We start from the raw sequence: 22,999 nt of genomic DNA, 5'->3' as shown, positions 1-22,999 counted from the left end.
CTTGTCCAATATTGTCCACTCCAGCTGCCAGTTCTCCAGGTATCCAGACAATGAGGTCTTTCCCTGCTGTCCTGTATCTGGTACTGGGTGTGCTAGGGATCGAACCTAGGACTTTTTGTATGGAAAACTATGAGGTTTCCCCAAAAAAGCCCTCCTCCGAGAGTCTTTCTCTTCTCCAGTCACCACTGTGCCTGTGATTTTGTGTGGCTGCCATAACTCCTGTCCTTGTCGCTGTGTCTCCCTAGGATGCTGCAAGTATACCTGAGGGACACAGTGACTGCACAAGACAGGGGCTCACCCCCAAAGTGAGCATGTCAAGGGTTAACGCTGCCCACATGTTCATTGACTGATGCTGAAGATCTTCCACATTGGGCTAACATAAGCATTTCAAATGCCAACACTTGGAGGACATTTTGTACATGCAAGAAGGCAGAATGGCCAGGAATGGGTTAACCCAGGAAAATTTATACAGGGCTTTTAGCCAATCAGAAGGCTGTGCTGGCAGTTGTCCAGGGTCTGAGACAAGCAAGTCTTCTGGCAGGGGGAACATTGTGGAGTTTGTGGACAAGTGATTCCTTTGGTACAACCTGGAAGGGGAAGAAAGATAGCCTTTACCTTCTCCCCCCTACTTGATAGAGGTCCTTCCATGTCAGCTTTGAGGTGCACAGGCGGGGCAGCGTAAGGAAGCCGGCAGTGCATTTGTCCACACTGTACCTGACCTGTGAACGAGAAGGCAGCTTCGGGCCTTATTCTTTTGTGCCAGAGATTACTGCAGTACTATTTGTAGATAGCTACCACCACCCCGTCACATCCTTCTGCAGCCCATTATTAATGGAACCGGCAGTGCTGAGGGCAGTGGATGACGTGTAAGAAACACACAAGTTATGAATCCTTAACAAAGAAGAAACAAGCCTTGCCAGAAGAGATTTTTACCAAAGTTATCATCCTGCATTCTGTACAGAGAGCAGACAGCCATTCGCCAAATATGGACCTGTGCCTCCCCTGGAAGCCTGTGCGCCACAATAGCTATGCTGAGACTCTGCGGGTGGCCCTTCTCTCCTCCACTGCTACTTCAGTACCTCCTTGGCTGATCTTTGGTCACAATGAATGTTGATTATAACTTCTGTACCTTACTCTAGTGCCCCTGCAGTGACAATAGGTACTCCAGGCCCAACTTTCCTTAGAACAGAGTGCCCAACAGAAACCTGGTGACTAGAACTAGTCCCTGTTGGATTCATCACAACCAGGTCCAGGTTCATGTAAACAAGAATGGATTGAACTGACAAATTTACCTTACCCTGGATCAGACTAGTTAGTCTCCTCTAACTGGGAGCAGCTTTCCCTGTATCAGGTGGAGAAAAGTCTTTCCCAGCACCAGCTACCTGAGACCCTTGTAAGGGGAGATGCCAGGGATTGAGCCAAGAACCTTCTGCATGCAAAGCAGGTCCTTGACTGCCTTCTGAACCATATGTGATCACCCCACAATTTAACTGTGTAGTGCTAAAACAAGATTTCACATCCTCAGGGTGGACATGCTTGTGCTGTTGTAAGGCACAACTAGCAAAAGAGGGACCATTCCTACCTTGGGCAAGATGCCCCTCTCCAGTTTGCATAGAAATCACACATCCTTTTGACAGGCCAACTTATTTCCTTCCTTCTCAAAGTGGTCCTAGTTCCCTCACCAGCCTTAGTAATAATACTTAGCATTGATAAGGCACTTGTCTTTTTGCAACCTTTTGTGATGCTGCCCAGTATTATAATCCCGGCAGTGGAGATGGGGAGGGGGGTTGCTGAGGCTGAGAGGAAGGGAGTGGCTTGGCCTAAGGTCACCATTTGTGGCAGAAGTGACATGTGAACTAGGTGCCTCCTGGCATGGAGTTCAGCCTGACAAGCCCCTGCGCTACGCTACTGCGAGCCATGCCTGGAGAGCACACGTCAACACATACTTTCTATGTAGCTGTGGAGCGTCACCATCCTGGCCCTCTCAGGACTGCTGAAGGGGGAATAGTGGATATCGTCAGACAGCGCTGAAGGGATGCGGGACTGGGAGGCTCCAGAAGGGGGCACCGTGTGTTGAGGCGTATGCTTTTTATGCCGTGCTCTGCAGTTCTGAAACCAAACCTGGAAGGAGAGAAAACCCATGACAAGGGCATTTTGAGAGGAGGACCAGAATGAACACAGCCTGGCATTAACAACGTTAAGTGCTGTATAGAAAACAGAGGTGACGTGGTCCCTGCGTAATTTGTTTATTTTATTTTATTTATTATCCGATTTATACCCCGCCCTCCCAGCCAAGTCCGGCTCAGGGCGGCTTACAAAAGAATAAAACGCACAGTAAACAATTTAGATAATCCTAAAACAATGTAAAACAATTATAACATTAAAAGGTGCTAACAGTTAAGGATAAAAGATGGCGATCGACCTTCAGTGTACCATCCTCTCAGTCAGCCCATAGGCCTAACATTGTGCAGCTGGCACAGGTTGTTTTGATGTCTTCAGGAAACATGGTTCTCTCTCAGGGTGGCTCCTAATTGAAAGCCTGACGGAAGAGCTCCCTCTTACAGGCCCTGCAGAACTGCATAAGGTCCCGCAGGGCCTTTATCTCCTCTGGGAGCTCATTCCACCAGAGAGGAGCCGCCACCGAGAAGGCCCTAGCCCTGGTTGTAGCCAACCTGACATCCTTGGTCCAAGGAAGGTCAATTGATATTGGGACCCTGACCGCAGTGCTCTCTGAGGAACATGTGGGGAAAGGCGGTCCCTCAGGTATGTAGGTCCCTGACCATAAAGGTAAGAACCAGCACCTTGAAATGAATTTGGTATGCTATTGGTAGCCAGTGCAGTGCCTTCAGCACAGGCTGAATGTGCTCCCACATTGGAAAACCCATTAAAAGCCTGGCCACAGAATTTGCACCAGCTGTAGTTTCCAGATTTGCGACAAGGGCAGCCCCATGTAGAGAGCATTACAGTAGTCCAATCTCGAGGTGACCATCGCATGAATTACTGTTGCCAAGTCATTGCATTCGAGGAAGGGAACCAACTGCCTGTAATGGACAAAGAATTATACACTACATGGACTATGTAGGGATGGGAAACCGGTTGGTCATTAAGGTGAATGTAGGATAGAGACAGACGGTAATGGAGCTAAGATGAAACCAGATCGCTCAGAATGTCTTTTTCTGGTAGAGTGAGTGTCCTGGAAGCCCTCATCCTTGAGAACAGTGGCCTTGGCTTCTACACGTAAAACCACAACAACATGTAAAACCACACCTTCACTTGGAATCTACGTGTCGCTTTAGGCCAATGCACGTTTGTGATAGTAAAAATGCACTCTGTCAATACATAATTCTCTTACAAGTAAATATTACAAAATCTTAATGTCTACCTCCTTCTGCTTCATTCTAGTCTTGACCTACCAATGGAGATTGTCCCAAGGATCTGCTGTTTTGTTGTATCCTCAGCAGTTCAGAGTTCAGGGATAGTTTGTGGTACAGCCCTTCTAAAACTGCCCTATTTAAAACAGAGTTGGGGGACAGCTCATGCATTTGGAAGCTCCCCATGTGAAAAACTGTCTGCACCTAGAAAGCTTGCTCATTAGGAGAAAGAGAAACAGGTTCCACCTGATAAGCTAGCTTTCTACATGGCGGGAATTTTTTACAGGACAGCATCAAAATATATCATCACTCCACATCCATTCATAATCATAATTTTCCAGGAAAATGTCACATATATTTCTTAAACATATAGATCAGCACTTAAATCAAACTTCACCCCTAAGCCATCCGCCCAGCAGTCTAGTATATTAGTTCATGCTGCCTTAACCTTTTGACAGCTTACAGTCTTCCCTGGCCTGATTTTTTCCCCTCCACCAAATTGACTGTGACAAATCACAGTATTTGTACTGTTGGTCAGCATTCTCTGACTGCCCCCTCGATACACATTCCATCACTCAAAAGACAATAACTGGATAGAATTTTCCGTCATGGTATGTTCCAAGCTTCTCAAGAACATCTTGCTACCCATTGTCAGAGCCCAAATGCTAGATGGATTTTTGGTGTGATCCAATTAGGCTGTTGCTGTTTTTTACTCCAGGGGAGCTACTTTGGTTGCCACGTGGTCTGTGATTCAGTGTTTAAAGCACATGTATAAGGTTCACAGTCGAATCCCTGGCATCTCCAGTTAAAGGGTGCCAAGTTGCAAGTATTGGAAAGACCATCTTCTTTGTGGAACCCTGGAGAGTCATTGTCAGTCAGAGGAGACAGTACTGAGCTAGAAAGACCCATAATTTGACTCTATATGAGACAGTTTCTTCTATTCATAAGCCAGATTCAGGGCCTCACCTGAATAACTCTCCTGCTCAAACCTGTCATGTCTGCCAGCTTCTGAAGGGTCTGAGCATCTGGGTTGTTATCCTGAGCAAACTGTGCTTGCATGACCTAGGAGAAGAAGTATACGCAAAGTAATACAGGCACACTGCCAGCATCCTCCTCCTGCACCCTACTGCCACACCCACCCGGGCTCTCTACCTGCAACTGCTCTGCTGTGAAGGACGTCCGTGCTCTCTTGGCTGGCTTTGGCTGACTGTCTTGCTCAGATGGGACTGCCCCTTCCAGTGTGATGCCATTACCTGCAAGAGAACAAGCAATCAGACCCACCTTAAAAACCAGGCACATTGTTGAAACAATAGCTGGGGTGCCCTTCTACCTGGGGGGCCTTTGATGTGCTCCCTCAACTGAGCTTCTCTGAAGAAAGCAGGCCCCTTGTTGGCAAACCACCATGCACTTGCATAGATGTATTCAGATCACTGCTAAAAAGATCTGGAGGGTGGATTGAACCTAGGTATATCCACAGACATCTTCTGTTCATTGCACCGATCATGAAGCTGGCGTTGTTCGTCAGGTAACAAGGTAAAATCAAGGCTCCTTAGCAATTCCCCTCCCAGCTTCAAATTTCTACACAATGCATTTTAGGGATTTGAACTTCCTTCCATATTTCTGGTTCTACCCTTGCCCTTTTAACCTCCCTCTTCTCCAGAAACTGTAAACCCCCATCCTAGAGAGCAGGCTCATAAAAATTAATAGCAAAATAAAGACCTAGGATATTAGATCATCCAGTTCCTTCCACCCAGCTGCCCCGCACTAGTCATTTTGGGCTTCTCCCCCCCCCCTTTCCTTCCCCAATTGGTATCTGCAGCTAAAACGGCTTTAATGACGATAACAGAAGTGGGGAAAGGCTATTATTATGCCTTGCTGATCCTGTTCCACCCGATACTATTTTGTTAATGAAAGACGGTTCCTGGTCATGATCAGTCCCTTTGCCAATATTCAACTGAAGAGGGAGGATTGCCAAAAGCACAATACCTTGCCTTTTCTATATCTGAACTGGTGTCAGGCACATAAATCCATAGCTCTTCCAGGATCCAGAGTTCCCTATGCCCCATTGGCACCTCCCCATGCCCTTTGCCACCATCCCCTTTCCCTTCCCACATGTTGCAGTCCCTCCTAACTGAAAGCCAGTTTGGTGTAGTGGTTAAGAGTGGCAGACTGTAATGTGGAGAACCAGGTTTGATTCCCCACTCCCACATGCAGCCAGCTGGGTGACCTTGGGTCAGTCACGGTTCTCTCAGAGCTTTTCTTCGAAGAGCAGTTCTCTAAGAGCTCTCTCAGCCCCACCTACCTCACAGGGTATCTGTTGTGAGGAGAGGAAGGGAAAGAGATTGTAAACCGCTCTGAGACTCCATGAAAGGCAGGCTATAAATCCAACTCTTCTTCTTCTTCCTAGCTTCCATTGGATGTTTGCTGCCAACAGACTGACCTTTTCCCCTGACAGAATGTGTACCATTGTTCACCATTCTGTGACTCATCCCACACCAATAGAATGTTCCTGAACAGTCCACCATTGCAATAAAATGAAGCCAGAAGCTTAGCCAAGGAAGAAGGGGCTTAGAGACCTGAGCCACGTTTTAGGCTACCCCATACTTGCACCCTTCAGAAGACCATGGCAATTAGCACCCACTTTTAAGCCACATTTCCATGCAGGGGTTCAAGGCCTGCCACAGAGGGAGACTCCAGCAACTGTGGGAATCCAGCAGCTGCTGAGCTCAGGCATTCCCTTCCCCTCTGAGATATTCGGTTTGGAGGCAAGATTTGGGATGTGATTATCTTGGCCTAAGTTGAAGGATATTTTTTTTTAGCAGTTTGACTCATTGCTATAGGATGATTAATGGGATTCAGGCTTTGGCAACATCTGTTTATTTTTTCTTCTATAGAAAACCCTCATGTGCAGGCAAAATTGCTTTGTAATTCCTGGAGGAAACATACACACTAACTGCCGCTTGCCTTTACATCCCCTCCCAGGAGCCAGCAGGAAAGGGCATGCCACCCCACCCAGCTGCCACCTGGCCTCTGCCCACCGCCTGCCCTCAAAGCTGACATTGTGCCCTTCTGGAAGGCAGCATCCTGAGCTGCAGGAAGGGTCGAGGGGGTGGGGCAGAGACTGACAGGACAGAGATGCAGCTCCAGTGCAGGGCAGTGCAGGGCAGATCCGAACACATCTGATCTATTTCAAAGCGATGCAGAGGCCAAAGCAAGTGCCTGTAATTGCAAGGGCTTCGTTTCAGCTACAGCTGTGCCCCAGAACCCTCTGAACAAATTAGGCAGGTTTAATGTGAGCAGGGCTGCACAGCACTCCACTGTGGAACCTGAGAACCTGAGCGGAAGGGGAATCAAGGGCTAAGAATTGGGTGCCTCATCAACTCTTGCTTCTGCCTTGGGCCATTCTCAGCCTCAGTTCCCAGTCTGTAAAATGGACATAATACTGATCTCCACCTCTAATACGTATTGCTTTATATTTTATTCTGTTTTTATAATCTATAACCCACTCTGCAACATATTAATAGGATCTCAGGGCATCTTAACCCAGACCTCCATGAAGCTCTGGGCCAATTAGAAGTTCAATGGAAAGATATGTCAGCCAGAAATGTGTGAAATAATAAAAGAGTCTATTTCTGAGCATCCACGGCACACCTTTCTCTTGCACCAAACTACCCCATCAGTTATAAATGTACTTTTCACCAGTTATAAATGTCCTTTTTCCAGAAAGTTACAAATGTCCTTTTTGCCCAGCAGCTGTTTAAAAGCCTAACAAGGTATGAGTAATCAACATAATAGAATTATAGAGTTGCAAAAGACCAAAAGCCATCCACTCTGAATCACCTGATCATCCACCCACCAGCCTCCAATCCAAGCCCATGGTAAGTGCCACAAGCAAGAAGAAGCAGGCAAGCACAAGAAGAAAACCTGCAGCAAATGACTCTGAATGGTTTGATCAATCAACACTTTGAAGAGGAAGACCAGCTTCCTCCCCCCCCACTAATTAATCTTACCCAGATGGAAGATTCTTTCCCATCCCCTGGTGGAGTGATCAATGAGATCCTGAGCAAGGCAGCAACCCAGTCTCCCACCACTACAACCAAGGAAATATTTTAAAAGGTGCATGTCCCAGGTGTCATCTACCTTTCCCAGATCCAGCAACAAGTGGCCAGGGGGAAAGGGGGCAGCAGCCAACTACCCTGAACACAGATCTCACAGAGGTCAAACACCTTTAGAAAGGCAGGGTATAAATGGGTTAAATAAATAAATAAATAAAAATTTGAGATTCATATTTTTTTAATTTCTGTCAGGGTGGCTGGAAAGTGGGGTAAAAATGCACCAAATAGTATTTTTGGTGAAGTGGGAGGTGCACTTGGCAAGACTTCTTTCCTGAGGCATCCAGGGATGACCTAAAACATTTTGACCTTCTGCAAAAATACCCAAAATGTTCCTCCTTCCATTGCAGGAAGCAAGCTCCAAAGTATGCCACTTGAGGTGGGGCTTTCCTCTACCTGGGGGGGGGGGGAGATGGACTTGTTTGCAACATTTAAAGGAACAGGAGCCCTCTTAAAGTCTGACTCTAGCATCCCGTGAGCATCTGTCACTCCCTCCCCCTTAAATGTTTTCTCTATTTAAGACGCCATCTCTGAGACTGAGTGGGAGAGTCTTACTCATTCTCACAAGTACCCAGAGCTTGCAATCAAAAAGAGAGCCAAAGGGAGCCCCCTTGCATTGTGGTCGCCTGTATTGTGAGGTGGATCTCCGTTCACATTCTCATTTTGCACATGGAGATCTGAGGCGAAGAGTGATTCCCCACTTGCTTGAGCTGGGCCACCCAGTGAGTTCGCACAGCCCAGTAAGCATCTGAGCCTAGGTCCAAGTTCAACCCTCTAACAAGTGGGTGGACCACACTGGCCGGGCTGCGCTGCAAGCAAGCAGCTCAGGCACACGGCCCCTTCGCCAGCCCACTCTGGCATCTTGTTTTGATTTTGTTTTCATCTCCTTGCTTAAACCTTGTAAACAGAAACACTGATTATTTTCATTTTGAGATCCCCCCCCCCCCCCGCCATCTTTTCCTCCTCCTCTAAAATCGTTTCCATCTGCTATGCAGGATGGCCTGCCCCATGCCCCCACTCACATTTTGCTCAGGGAAAAAGAAAAAAGAGGAAATCGGACAACTTCTTAACACTCGGGAAGAGTTATTTCTCTAGGGAACTACATGCACATTAATTCCAAAAAGAAGAAAAACATCAAGACTGGAGAATATCACATGGGATCTAAGCTTGAATTCTGTCGTCCCCCCCCCCTTTGTCTTCCTTTGGAAAGTGAGAAAACTAGAAAAATGTAGTGTCTAGGGAAGACAACATGAATGCTCTAAAGATGCCAGCTATACATATTCTAAAATAGCTATTAGACAGAGTGTTCAAGTACAGAATCCAGTATCTGGCTCAAAACTTCCAACAGTAATAATTTAAGAAGTAGCCACACCTTCACTCTAAATTATAAACATGGGCTTAGTTTACTAATGGATCTACAAGCAGTGCTGAGCGAGTGACAGTGTTCCCTCTAAGCTGAGTTAGTGTGAGCTAGCTCACAGTTTTTTAGCCTCCAGCTCACACGTTTTTGTCTTAGCTCAGGAAAGATGGCTCCAGAGCAAACTAATTTTATGCAGCAGCCAAACTACCTGCTCACAACTTTAATGCCAGTAGCTCACAAAGTAGAATGTCTGCCCACAGGACTCCACAGCTTAGAGGGAACATTGGCGAGTGATAAATATACTATCTCTGTTTGTTCTTTTCCTTTGTACTGGGGAATCAGTACCCGCCCAAGGATGCTCAGGACTAGCTCATTCATTCATAGGGCTGCCGTAAGTCAGAAGCGACTTGATGGCACTTAACACACACAAAGTAAAAGATGCGAGTGTCGCCACAGTGCTCAGAGCAGTGGCCAGAGCACTGTCTAATTCAACATCTGTCCAAGTAGAAGGTTTCTCAGAATGTCCACTGTGGTCACATTTGATTTCCAAAGAGGAAACTTCTCAAAAGTGAAGGGATTAATGAGGAGGAAGTTGAAAGAGAGGGTCAGGAGGGTCAGACCTCAGCAGGGTGCTTGGCATTTATGTGAAACCAGGGTCAGCTAAGGAGTACAATGCAGTTCAAGAGAAATGCTAACAAATCCAAGAGGATGCCAACATGGTTTAGAAGCACAGTCAAAAAAGCAATAATAGCAAGAAATCTGTATTTTTTTAAAATTAAGTTTTGTCCAAATGAGGAGAACAGAAAGGAGCACATGCTCTGATGAAGCAGATTTAAGTTGATAATGAGGCAAATGAAAAAAAAAGAATTTGAGGTGCAAATTAATAAGATTAACCGTGAAAGTTTCTTTCCATACAACAGAAGCAGAAAACCAGCCAGTGAGATGGCTGGACCATTAGACAGCACAGTGTGAAAGGTTTAACAAGGGAAGGGAGGGCAAAGAAGTTAAATTAATTATTTAAAGCTCTCTTCACTGTGGAAGACACTGGACAGTTGCTCACAACAGAACTGCTATTTTGAGAGGAGAGATTCTGAAGAAATGAGTCAAATAGGGGGGACAAGGTATGAACTTCTAGGGCTAATTGATAGATCACAAATTAACCATTCACTGGGTCCAGACAGAATATATGCCCGAGAATTCTGAAAGAAATACAAAAATTTTGGTTTTCTAACAAAAATATGCATCATGAAAAGGACTAAAAACAGCTAGTATATCTCAATTTTTTGTAAAAAGGGACCCAAGAAAGTACGGGCTCATTGATAGAAAACGTTGCTACAGACTGAATTATCGACCAGAGAAGTGCAAGCCTTCCAGACAAAGAATTCGCTTGGCTACTGCAAAAGCAATTCTTGCCTCACCAACCTTTTAGAATTTTTTAAAGTGTCAACAAACATGTTAATGGATTGATCCAATAGACTACCAATAAGCTTTTAATAAAGACTCTTAAAAGAACCTCTCCAAACTGGATCCATGGGCAGTCAATCAGCAAATTAAATCCAAAGTGTCAAGCAATGTCTTTTAGGCAAAAATAAAAATCCTTACTTTACATGTTCACTGAGGGGAGCCGAATTGGCTGCATCTCTCCCGTAAAGATATTCAGAATCACAGTGGGCAGCACAACAAAAACATCACCTCAGCGTTCGTTCAACAGACAAATTCTCTGCTAGGAATTATTAAAATAATAAAATACTCAGTATTATAATGTTTAGATCTATGGCGCAGCTGCATGTGGAACAGAGTATACAGTTTTCCTCCCCTAATCTCAAAAAAGGACATTATAGAGCAAAGGACTCCCAAAATAATCAAGGGATCAGAGCACCTTATCTACAAATTATGGCTAAAGAATATGGGCTTTTTCAATGCAGAAAAATATGATTAAGGAGGAGGACATGATAGAAGTATATAATACTATGCAGAGGGTGGAGAAAATGGATAGAAATATTCACAGTGTCGTAACGGAACTCAGGATCACCCAGTTACACTGATGGGCAGTATTTGTTTTCAGGACAGGAAAAAGGAAATACTTCTTCACAAAATACATTGACGTGCTAACATATGGAATTCACTGCCATAACATATGATGGCAGCTGCTGTCTTAGATGGGTTTAAGAAGGGATCACACAGATTAAAGCATGATGGCTATCAGTGGCTATAAGGTTTGATAGAAGAAGAGGAGGAGGAGGAGGAGGAGGGGGGGATTGGATTTATACCCCACCCTTCACTACCCAAAAGTATCTCAGAGCAGCTTACAAACTCCTTTCCCTTCCCCTCCCCTCAACAGACACCCTGTGAGGTAGGTGGGGCTAAGAGTGCTTCTGACAGAAACTGCTCTTTTTCAAGAACAGCTCTTATCAGAACTACATCTTGCCCAAGGTCATCCAGCCAGGTGCAAGTGGAGGAGTGGGGAATCAAACCTGGTTCTCCCAGATTAGAGTCCGAGTACTTAACCACTACACCAAATAGATTAATGGAATCTCCACATTCAAAACAATGTCCTTCACTTACTAGGAAGTAGCGAGCAGGAGATGACTGATACTTTCATGCTTCTTAGAAGTGGTCACTGTTGGGAACAGGATGCTGGCCTACATGGATCTTTGACATGATCCAGCAATTTTCTTATGACCAAAAATACAATGAGTCTCACTTCAGAGAGCAATCCCAAGCAGGTGCACTGGTATCTATTCAATGGGGTTTACTCCCAGGAAAGTGTTATTAGGATTGTTATCAAGTGTACTAAAAATGACTAAATAGGATCTTGTAAGTTAAGGCTCCAGGTTTGAATCCAGCTCTGCTCTTTTTTTGAGTTTCCAGCAGAAAGCTGTTTGGAGGCAAAGCTGATCACCCATGCATGTGTGTGGCAGTTGCTGACTCACAGCTAAACATTTGAATGGCCTCCCATCAAGAAACACTGTGGATGAGATGACATCATGCAGCATGAAACAGAGCCTATGGTTTCAGATCTGTGACAGCTCTGTTGTAATTTGAATCCCAACTGGATGCTTCACCTATTGAGTGACAAAACATGTTTGCAAACTGATCCATTTCCTCCAAGGTAAATTGCACTTTTCATCTCATAAAGTTCTGATCATAACCAAAGCCCCCTTGCAGCTATTTTTAAGGAAACTGCCTTCATAAAACATCCAATTTTTACCACCACCACCTCCATCCAGATTTTTTACTGTATCCTTATTCTTGTTCTGAAATGACTATTAGCAATAGAATTGGCAGAATTAATCTCACTGCCAAAAACGCAAAGTATGAAATTTTGATCTGAAACTCAAATCTTGAACGTGAAACTTTGCCTTCCAAATTGTCCCCCTGCTTTGAAGAACTCTGAGTTCCAGTGTAATAAGGGAAGACCTCAAAGTGGTTTAGGCTTGGTGGCATCTCTTAATTCTTTCAGTTACTGGAGCTCTTAAATACAAAAACTACTAAGCTTTCAGGTATCACCTACTGTTCAGAGACTGAATGCCATGCCAACTGTCAGAGATGAAATAATGAGGCAAAATATCAAAACTGGATTGGAAATGCTGAAATCAAAGTCAAATACAGAGATCACATTTTTGGCAAACAGTCTATTGTTGACAGAATCACTGAAGAATATTTGAAATCAAAATTTCACAGAAGCAAATTTTTGGGAAAAAGCTAATTCCAGCTGTAACCATTTTTCTCCTATCGGAACTCTGTGGAGGACATTGTGTGCCAGTTCTTCATTACCCAGATGTAAGGGGGAGTTAATTTAGTGGGAGAATTCTGCTAGTCACATAGAAGGCAAACAAGTACCCCGGAGGGTCCACATACCATTCTCCGCTGCACGTTTCAGGTTCTCTATCATGGTATCGTAGTGAATCCGGCACAGGACTTTCTCTTCCACCAGTCCAAACTCCTCTCCAGTCGATAGCTGCCTTTTGCAGGAAAAGCAAGCAAAGCAGGCAAGGTGATAGGCATTGCCACGAGCCCTCCTAACCCAGTCACTGGCATAGATCTGTCTGCCGCAACGGGCACATTTTGTACCAAACCGACTGCAAGGAGAGAAATGCAAAGAAACAGTCAGTGCATGCTGTATCGACTAGCTGCTCTGCTAAATTGTCATATTCTTCTAAGGATACATTAACCATGTTCTCTGCTTACAACCCAAAACAGCTTTCCAGGGCAGAGAAATTTAGAGGATAACAGTAGAAACAAGGGTGTGTTTCATAGCCACATGGCCCTCAAAAAAGAGGCATAACAACACACCTGATTCCCCAAAATTAGACCCATCTGGAGGCAATACTCAGAAGGCATACCCATACTACTAATCTGTATCAATTGAACATGTCATAACTATCTTCCTTCAAAGAATCCTAAGAATTGTCATTTTATGAAAATTGTAATGCATAAGGGTATGAAAGAGTAAGTCATGACCATTAAATTGGCTCACAGTGGTGGCAATTGAGAAGATCCTTGAGCTGAATGGGGCTTGTACAAAGGGACTCTTGATAAATTATTCTATTTTAAATATGGATATACCACTTGACTCATGTGTTGAAGGCAACTTACAATCAACACAGAGAGAGAAATTAAAACTACAGCTATAAAAGTAATTTTTTAAAATCAAGGTAAAAGCAAACAAAATACCTAATATATCACCAACATTCCTCCACAGAAAATTCTCTCTAAAAGGAAATCCCTTTCCAGACAGGAAATAAAGGTTTTACAGTATTTCTGAAATGCAAACAGTTTGGAAGGGAGATTGTTCTACAGCCTCAGGGCCACAACTGTAAAGGCCCTGTTTCTAGCATGAAATGAATTTATTGCAAGATAGACAAGAACTGAAGCAGATTGTGTCCAGTGCTTGTCCCCTAGTACTCAATCTTCATCACTTGTATTAGAGACTGTTTTCAGGTCGAGGAGGCTAGCTCCTAGTTCATGGTGAGCCCTACCAACTCTCTGTGTACCAGGAACTGAAAATGTTCTGTCCCCTACAGTAGGGGCATCTCCCCACTCTCTACATGGCCCTGGGGCATATCATCATGGCCAGCTACTTTTTATATTTCTGCTCTCCTCCGTGACTGGTCCAGAAGGGATCCACCCCCTTCCTTGCATATGGTTATAACGAGTTCTTGAAGATTACTGTCAGAAGGAAGTGAAGGGTGATGGACCAACATCTTGACTGTGCCACTCCTACAGTTCTGCTGCCATAGACGTGGCCTTCTCCTTCAACTCAGACAGCACCCTTTAGGGTGCCACATTTGGTCCATAAGGTCCAGTTGCTGAACCCTAGGTTAGGTTTACCTCCCTCCACAAAATGGTCACAGTTAGTAACAGGATGTTGAGTGGTCCCTTGCAGAGACCTTCTGGGGGATGGGTTTTGCTCTTGTTTGGGGGTTAACATAGATACATTTGAATGGGAGGAATCATCTCCCAGACCAAATCCTATAAAGAACCCTGGTTTATTTGTGTGAATCACCTCAGACTCTGCTCTCTGCAAAAGTGGCCCATGTGCACCAACTCCCCTCATGGCATATTCTGCTCCAGGCAGCCTCCATTGCTCTGTTGGGTAGATGGTCCTGTCTTCAGACTGAAAGTGGTTTGGACAAGTGGTCCTTTCGACTTTGCAAATTTGGGCCCAAGTAATGCCAGAGAATCAGGTCATTCAAAACTTTCAGTACGTGAAACTCCAATTCCTGCAAGGGAATTCTACCAGATTTGGGGGCAAAAGCAGATGGGGGGACACATCTAAAAAGCATCCTGGAACTGACTCTAAGAACAACAGCCTGCTTTTGGCAAATCATCCTCTCTCTGGCAGCTCCAACTTCCATGTGCCCAACCTGGACTCACGTAACAAGAGAAAGCCCTGGGCCAAAACCATCACCAACAGCAAAATGACAGAAATCAATCCCCAGAACATTGCCCAAGTTGGCACCGATACAATCCCATGTCCCTCTTGCGAAGTACAAACTGACTGGTCCAGAATTGGGGGGGGGGCAAGTGAATTTTTTTTTGCAGAACCGATGCCAATTTTAAAAAAGAAGGAAAAGCATGGAGCAGCCGCATCTGAGTCTTTCTAATTCCTTGCATATGGGGAATGCAGCAAGCCGACTTTGCAACGCTTGGTTTACACAAACTGCACAAACAAGAGAGCCGTGTTAATTAATTTTTCATTCCTGCAACAGATTCAGAAAGACGAGATCCCTGGAAGTAGCATTCCCCACTCACTCACTCGCAGGCAAGCAAGAAACGGCTTTTGATTAAACCTGCAGTGCTTACATGCTGGAGCATGGGCGGCCCTACCATTACCTGGGGCTGCAGGCTTTTAATTGGGGAGGGGGAGAAAGTTTAATCACTCAGCAAGGGAAAGTTTATAATCAATGATGACAAGCGTAGAGGACATTGTTGTTAAATATTTTCCTCTTTGATTCCAAATACTCCAAAATAATAAGGATGGCCTTTCCGTCCGACTATAAGTGGTAGGTTTTGTTTAGTGAATTGTACTTGTCTTACATGATAATTGTATTTTTGTATGACTCTTAGCTGCCTCTTTGGACAGAGTGGCATATTCCTTTTTTTAAAAAGTTAATTAACAGATAACAAAGTCAAAACTGGGTGTCATGAAATACCAACAGACCTCAATCAGTGGGATACTGCAGAAACAAAATCATTAACAATGATGTTTATCAAGAGAAATCTATGGGAACTAGAACTTTTTTTTTAAAGGGACCTGCCAATTCATCTCTGCTGAAGAGCCATATGTAAAGAAGATGAATTCTGTTGGCCAAGGCGAGTTTAAAGAACATAGCACAGGAAAACTAATGTGCAAGACTGCAGATCTTGTGTGGCCAAATCCAAATGTTCCCACAACCACCTCCACGCTACAATGTTGTCCCAGGGATTTCTCTCAACCAAATTGCTCTGCATCCAGCCTTCAGTTTTAAATACTGTCCTCAACTTTAGCATCCCTGCAATCAGGGTGGGTTTAATTGAAGCCATTCAGATTTAAATTGGGGGGGGGGGTGTCAAGCCTCAATACTGTTGTTTTTTTTAACTGCCAGAGCTTAATCTGGAACATAAAGAGGAGAACATCAACAAGAAGAGCTGCTCTGAGCATGTACCTTGTGCTTTTTGCTTCCTAGTAAGGACAAATCCACCATCAGCTCACACACTTCTGAGGCCAGGCCAGAGAAAGTGTTTTTAGAACCAAGGGTTGGACTTCCTTCCAGGCAATCTCTCTTTTTTTAAAGAGGGGCTGTGGTACATGAATAGTTAGATGAATTTAATTAGCATATATATTAATTGTGTTTTTAACCAAGTCTGACCCTTGCGAGCTGCCAGGTGGCTACCTTTCCTCCGGTTCTCTCCAGTAACTCCCCTTGACACAAGATGACATACCAGTGGCAAACATGGACATGGATTTGATGTGGTTCAATCACATCTACCTCACATCCAGCTGTGGCCATTTCACACATGATGCTTCATTCTCTCACGTCCCCCCCCCCTTTACCCAAATCTGTAATTATAACGTAATGTACCTACGCTGGCTGAGATCTTCCTTCCCTTTCAAAATCACTCCCTACTGCTTCCTATATCTCATTAGCACAATTCACATGTGCCCAAAATAGGGCTAATTTTTTTTTAATTGCCCTTTGATTGCAGGCTGCTCCACCATGCCAGTTCCTTCATGGCAGTACCAAACTCAGTTTGCATTTACAGCTAACCAATATGCCATCTTTCAGGATGGAACTACTACATGACTTTCCCATTAGCTAAAAATGTCACAGGCTGTTAAAATGGACGGTTTGCAGACAAACTTAGTGCCAAAGTGCCTGTAAAATGTTGTGCACAAAGCCATTTTTGGCTTTGCCATGCCACTGTGTAAAAGCCCGTGAAAAAGCAGATGGCGGTGATTCTCCAACACAGAGTGGTGGCTTTCATGGATACCTCTCAGAAGTTCTCAACCTTCCTCCTCCAAAGATACATCAATATCAAAGCAGTATATGCACATTTATGTAAATCCAACCAATTAAAAGCCAGACGATTGGTCTAATTGTTTAAAAAATCTCTAATGAGTTGACAGTTTAAAAGGCCAAAAAAATACCCCCCCTCCCCATTCCAGGGAAGCCAGAATGCCATTACCCACTTCAGATTCTCTAGACAATACAGCAGCAAATTGAAGGGGAGGGACCATTAAAGCATTCTGCAACAGGGCACAGAATATAATCGAACGCCGGCTTTAAGTTTATTATATATCAGCTACCGAGCCCTGTAAACATAAAGAGGGTCTTCATTTCCTTCTAAAGCATTTACTCAAAACAGCTGCAGGCACTTGTATGTTTGGCTTCTCTTTGTAGAGAGCTACCTTTCCTTGTTCCAGCCATCAAAGAATTTTGGGTAACCAGAGACTATGTATGCACAATAAGGACGATCAACCCGCATTTGGCTCAGGCTGATCTTGTACAAGTCTTTCTGTCACCACCAGGGCATCAAAGGCCCACACCAAACTTTAATTCTTATTAAAGCTACACAGACCCCACAGTGCTTCCCCTTGTCTTCTATGTATTGTTTGTTTCAATTTTTATTTTCCCCCCCTTCCTAGAACCAATTAAAAATATTTATGGGAGGGAGATAAATGAATCCTCTAGAAAGAGAAAAGAGGGAGAAACATTTGCAGGGTGGTGCAAGATGAGCACTGGGCAGTCCTGCTTACTGTAAAACTTAAGATGCCTGCTTTATCGGCACCATCCTGGCATCTGTTGGTAGCCCCGATAAACTCCGTCTTCTCTCATATAAGACTCCAGAGAGATGCGGCATCTTACCACTGTTATTTTTAGTAATTTGTGGGAGGAATGATGTGGAGCTCTGAAACTGAATGATGTGGAGACAATGAAGGGAATACTAGGTTAGAGCAACAAGCTATCTCTTTGGGATCCCCTGTGTGCAGTGAAGTGTCAAATTAAACTGGATTAGAGCAGAATGCCTAATGTCCCTGGGTTCTGCAGACAGCAGCCGCATGTCCAAAGCAAGGCTCCTGGAAGCTGCCTCTGGAGAGACTTATTAGTACCCAGCAGGTCTGGGAAATTTTTATCAAGCCCTGCTTGCTATATATAATAGAAACATATCAGTTTTTTTTAAAATACTAGGTTGGGGTATCCATTCTAAGGTATAGAAATTGGCCCATCTGGCTAACCTGTTTAAAACACAGATAGATTAGATGGAGGGGTGAAGGAACTCTGGAGATGGAGGAGCCAAGCATCCTCAAGCCTCAATACATCGCTTCACCTTCAAGGTTTCCTGGGGCTTCTTATGTGAGCGTTTAAAGACAAAATTAATTCAGGGGGTGACTGTCATACATTTTAAAAAACGAGAACTGTTTATTACAAGTGGGTACAGGTGTGTACATGGATGTACAGACAGAGTATAGAATTAGAGACCTTGCCCCCATGCAGCAGGGCAAAATATTAACAACAGCGCCGGATGCGTGTGCCCTCGAAAACAGACGCTACCTTAGAAAGACGCTTCATATACCCAAAGGGTTTAGGGGGCAAGGGGGCGGTATTTTGCCCCGGGGAATCTTTAAGGGGGAGAGCAGAAACCTTTCCCGCGGGATCCGCGCTCCTTCTTCTGCCCCGGCCGGCGTTCCGTTGCCTTCGGAGAGCGCGCCGGCTCGGCAAAGCCTTAGGCCCAGCTCCCACCAGTTCTCGGCCGGCCGGCCGGCAGACAGCAGGGGTCAACTCCCGGGCCGCGGTTCTGCTGCTGGCGGGCGAGACACATTTGGGGGGTGGAGGGAGCCGTCTACTTTCGGCTGGCATCTAAACTCCGCCACCCCGAGCGCGCAGCGGTTTCGCTGTTCGTGGGCTGAACTAAGTTTTGCCCCCGCAGAGTCCGGGTTGGCGCGCTTCAGTCCCCGGAGACAGGAGCGCTTCCGACGGACCCCGGAGGACAGGAGGCAGACGCGAGTTTGGAGGATCGGGTCAGCCGCAGAACAACGCCCGGCCGTGGCGTGGGCTATCGGCATCCGCTGGGGAAGGCCGGCCAGGCGTTTGCCTTTCCGCGCCGCGCAAGGCTGAAGGCGCCGGTGCCCCTGACCCGCGTGGGAAATGCCGCCTTCCAGGGCACGATGCCGGGCGTTGCCCTCGGCCAGCGCTTCCCGCCCCGCGGCGCCTGCCTCCCGCCCTGCCCTGAAGCCGGCTTCTCTGCGCAGAGCCGGCCAGCCCCGAGGAGGAGGAGGAGGAGGATGCCGCCGCCCGTCGAATCCGCCTGCCGAAAGGTGGACACCAAAGCGCCCTCTTTTCTTCGGCCGGCCGCGAGTCTGCCCGCCCGTCCAGGCTGCAGCCCCCTCGGCCAGCCCGGCGAAGAGAGCCTCCCGCCCCAACCAGCAGTTGGGGTGGGGGGGAACGACGGCCCGTCGGATGGTTTCCCGCGGTTTGGCTTCCTAGCTCTCAAGGGACTACTTCGAAAGAGTGGCGTTCCCCATCATCCTCTGGTTCTCCTCTGGGCGGAATGCGTTTTTAAATCGAAGTCGATGCAAACGAGAGCCGCTTCGGATTCATTTCCAGCTAGGGAAGGCTCAGCAGGAGCCGCGTTTGCGAAAGGCTCGGTGACCCCGTGGTCGGGGGCAGCGGTCTCTGCCACTCTGCACCGTTGCAGGAATCTCTCTTTTCCTAACGAATCGGCTGAGGATTGGGGAGCCTGGCGGGAGTGGCCGGGCGTCGTCTTCGGAGGGAGGCGAATTCTCCGGCGCGAGCCTGCAGCCTGGCCATCGTGAATGCATAGGCTGGCTCTCGACGGAGCCCGGGCTTCGGACATCCTTGTCGCTCCAGAAAGCGCAGCTGGGAAGACCCCCCGAACGCCTACCCGGAACTCTCCGGTGCGGGGGCAAAACCGACCGAGCTGTGCCAGACGGCTTTCCAGCCGAGCCAGACTCGGGAAGGTCGGAGGAGGCCTTTCCCTCGACGCTGGCCGAACACAAAAGCCACGAAAAGTGGCAAGGAGGGACCGGGGGCTTGCATTTCCGTCGAAGACAGGCGGCGCAGCAATCCGTCCTGTCCCAGCGGCGAGGGCGGAGAGCCGCCAAGGGCACCGCTGCCAAGCCAGCCCCGAGGGCAAGCCCGGAGAGGGTCCGCCCGCCCACCCCAGCCTGCCCCTCCTAAACTTCCGAGGGCGGAAACTGCGACCGGAGAGGGAGACCCCAGAGGCTGCCGGACTGTCAGTCCTCTCAGAAGAAGGACGGGCGGCGACGGAAGGGCCAACGAGGAGGGCCGCCGCTCGTCCCGGCGCACTGGTGGCGCACACGTTCCTTGCAAGACCTTCAGTCCCACCAAAGAGAGGCTCTTACCTGTGGCCAGTTCAAGCCCTCCCCCCGCCCCCAGTCATTTTTAAAAAACAAATTAGACAGTGTGGGGGGGGGGGTCGGTGGAAAAGGGGAGAGGTTAAAGGTAATTTCGCCGATCAGTTTACCGATGGAGACTGCAGTTGTGCAAGAAATCCAAAGCAGCAGCACCACCCCCAATAAACATGATTGATTCGTAATGATAATTCCCGGGGCTCTCGGCTTCTCCTAGCTGTCTGAGTGCCCGGGGTCCTCTCGAAGAGTCCGATGCTTCCCTGGGAGTCTGGAGGGTCTTCCGACGGTCCTCTCCCCTGGTCTCGTTCCTGGACGTCCTGGCGGCTTCCGCTCCTCCTCCGGAGCGCCTGGCCTGGAAATCGCGGCCTGGCCAGCCAAGCCAGTGGCTGAGCTCGATTCGGCTTCGCCCCCTCGGGGTGCTGGAAAGTCAGCGAGGGCGGGGAGGGGGGCGAGGAGGGCCCCCGCGGTGTAAGCTCGTAAAGAGCCAAAGTGTCCCAAGCCGGAGGCCTCTCGGTCTCCGGATGGTCCCCTCCGGTGTGTCAAACGCGGTGCCGTCGCGCTTCCTCCTCGGTGGCGTCGAACCCCCAGCGGCGCGCTCACGGGGGCACCGGAGCTGCAGCCAGCTGCCTCTTGAGAGGTCCGCCCAGTCCCGGGAGACCTCGCTGCGGTCGCTCCAGTCCTCCAACGAAATCCGTTTCCCGCCTCCTGTGAACCGGGATCCAGGCGGACTGAGGGGCTGGTCCCGATCCAGAGAAGCCGCCGCCGCGTCGCATCCGACGACAGTCCTCTCAGCTGGGAGCCAGCCCAGCCTCCAGCGGACTTCCTCGGCGAACATTTGCCCCAAAAGAGCCGGAAGCCGGATGTGGCCCCTTCAACGAAACCAGCCCCGCCGCGCTCGCCAGCTCCTCGGCACAACGCGGATGGATTCCCCCCCCCCCCCCTTCTTGCCCGGCCGTCTAAGCCCCAGCCTCGGCGTCCCGCACCCCGCGGACCTCCCGCTCCAGACCCAGAGGTTCAGACGGGCTCAAAGCGACCGGAGCGCGGAAGGCGTCGCCCGAGGTCCGACCAGGTCTGCGGTGAAAAGGCACCCGATCCCGGAGGGTGGGATTGCCCCTAAGGAAAGGCCCCAGCCGGCCTCAAACGAAATTACAGCCACCTTCTTGGAAAACCAAATGAAAATTACCTGCGCCCCCTCCAGCCCTTTCCCTCTCCGAAGCGCGGAGTGGCCGGCCAGCCACTTTGCCCTGCAAAACTCCTCCCGGGGAGAAGTTCGGCTCAGGACGCCCGTGAGAGACTTCGGTCCCTTTTACTCTGGGTTAACCGGGATTACACCGCAGCAGCAGGTGGCAGTGGCCAAAGCGAAGCGAATCCGAAGGGCCTTTGCAAGCGCTTGAAAACAAAGGGGGCATCAACCTCTTTCCCACTTCAAAACCATCAAGAGGGGGCTTGACTGTAGCAGTCTCGTTCACACAACCCGTGTCAGAGGACTAGTTAATACACAGCCAGTCTCTGCAGCGCACCACTTGTGGAGGCAGGCTACTCACAACTCTAGAGGGGGGGGGGCGTTTTCCCAGAGGGACCCATGGCTCCAGAAGACATCTTGCCCCAAAGGAGTTTCTCCCTCCGGAGTCAAGGGTCCGGGGGTTCCGCTGCAGGTGTGGGCAGCAGCGGTGCCAAGCCCGGGGGCTCCAGGTTGGCCAGAAGCCCTTCCCCCGCGTCGAGGGACTCCCTTACCTGAAGTAGTCCATCTTGCAGAAGATCTCTTTGTTCTTCACGTAGCAGCTGTTCTGCTGGCGAAGAGAGGTTCGGCACACGGAGCATTCGAGGCAGCGGACGTGCCAGGTGAGGTTGTTCACCTGCCGGCAGAAGGGAGCCAGGTAAGGTGCGGCGGTAAGCAGCCGGGGGCGGCCGAGGGAAGACTCCCGCGGCCGGCTCGCCGGAGCCCCCATCCTGCCTCCCCTCCCCGGCTCAGCTCACCTTGAGCAGGTACCGGTCCAAGATCTCCAGGCCGCAACTGGAGCAGATGTTCTTGGCCCCCGACGGGAGGGAGGAGGACGCCGAGGACGGCGGGGAGCAGACGGACGGCGTGGACGGCGTGCTGGCTCCCGAGCGCGCCTCATCCTTCTCCAGGGCACCGGGCAGCGCCTCCCCGTCCGGCTGGGCCTGCCGCAGAGAGAGAAGGAGTGGGGCGTCAGACAGACCGACGGGGAGGCACTCCGGGGGGGAGCGTGGGTGGGGGGCCCGGAGCTGGCAGGGGAGGCCCCCCTTTTGGTTACCCAAACGGGGCGGGGGGGGGGCTCCCACTTCCCCGGTCCTCCCCCCCCGCGTCCCCAGCCGTCCTCCCAGTCGCAGGCTTACCATTTGCCGCGGCGAGCGGAGGAGCCGGACAGTCAGGGACCGGAGGCTGCAGCGCTGGCAGCCGCGCGGGGCTCTCTATCTGCGGGGCTCCAGCCCCCCCTATATAAGCCCCGTCCAAACAATAAACCCCAACTTTGTAGTGGCCATAGAAACGGCGTCGATCAAAAAAAATAATAATAATCGGAGCCGCGGAAGGTAGCGGCGGAGGGGGGCGCGGAGGAGGAGGGGGGGTGGCTTGGGAAGCGGCTCTCGAGGCACTCGCGCCGCTGCGCCCTGCCAGAGCCGCCGCCGCTTCGTCCGCCTCCTCCGACGTCGCCGCCCCGAAGCACCTGCAATTAGCCCCGCTGCCCGGCCGGAGAGACGCCGCCTGTCAATCAGCCGCCGTCGGTTGGGCCGCCAGCGGCAGCAATTAGCAGCT

General features: G+C 48.7%; 1 protein-coding gene across 1 annotated transcript in view; it reads right to left on the bottom strand.

Annotated features, from left to right (window-relative positions):
* LHX6 (LIM homeobox 6) overlaps positions 1-22,999 on the bottom strand; it is a 32,709-nt gene that overhangs the window by 756 nt on the left and 8,954 nt on the right. Inside the window, exons 2-8 of the mRNA XM_015418414.1 lie at positions 22,201-22,386; positions 21,958-22,079; positions 12,705-12,925; positions 4,524-4,624; positions 4,338-4,433; positions 1,947-2,121; positions 616-719 (exon numbers count right to left, since the gene is read on the bottom strand). Coding sequence (XP_015273900.1) covers positions 616-719; positions 1,947-2,121; positions 4,338-4,433; positions 4,524-4,624; positions 12,705-12,925; positions 21,958-22,079; positions 22,201-22,386 — 1,005 coding nt within the window. The remainder of the gene's footprint in view (positions 1-615; positions 720-1,946; positions 2,122-4,337; positions 4,434-4,523; positions 4,625-12,704; positions 12,926-21,957; positions 22,080-22,200; positions 22,387-22,999) is intronic.

This window comes from Gekko japonicus, unplaced genomic scaffold (genome assembly GCF_001447785.1).
Source record: "Gekko japonicus isolate JY-2015 unplaced genomic scaffold, Gekko_japonicus_V1.1 scaffold127, whole genome shotgun sequence".
Taxonomy (NCBI): domain Eukaryota; kingdom Metazoa; phylum Chordata; class Lepidosauria; order Squamata; family Gekkonidae; genus Gekko; species Gekko japonicus.
The sequence above is the reverse complement of the archived record's forward strand: the minus strand, read 5'-3'. Positions and strand labels throughout refer to the sequence as shown.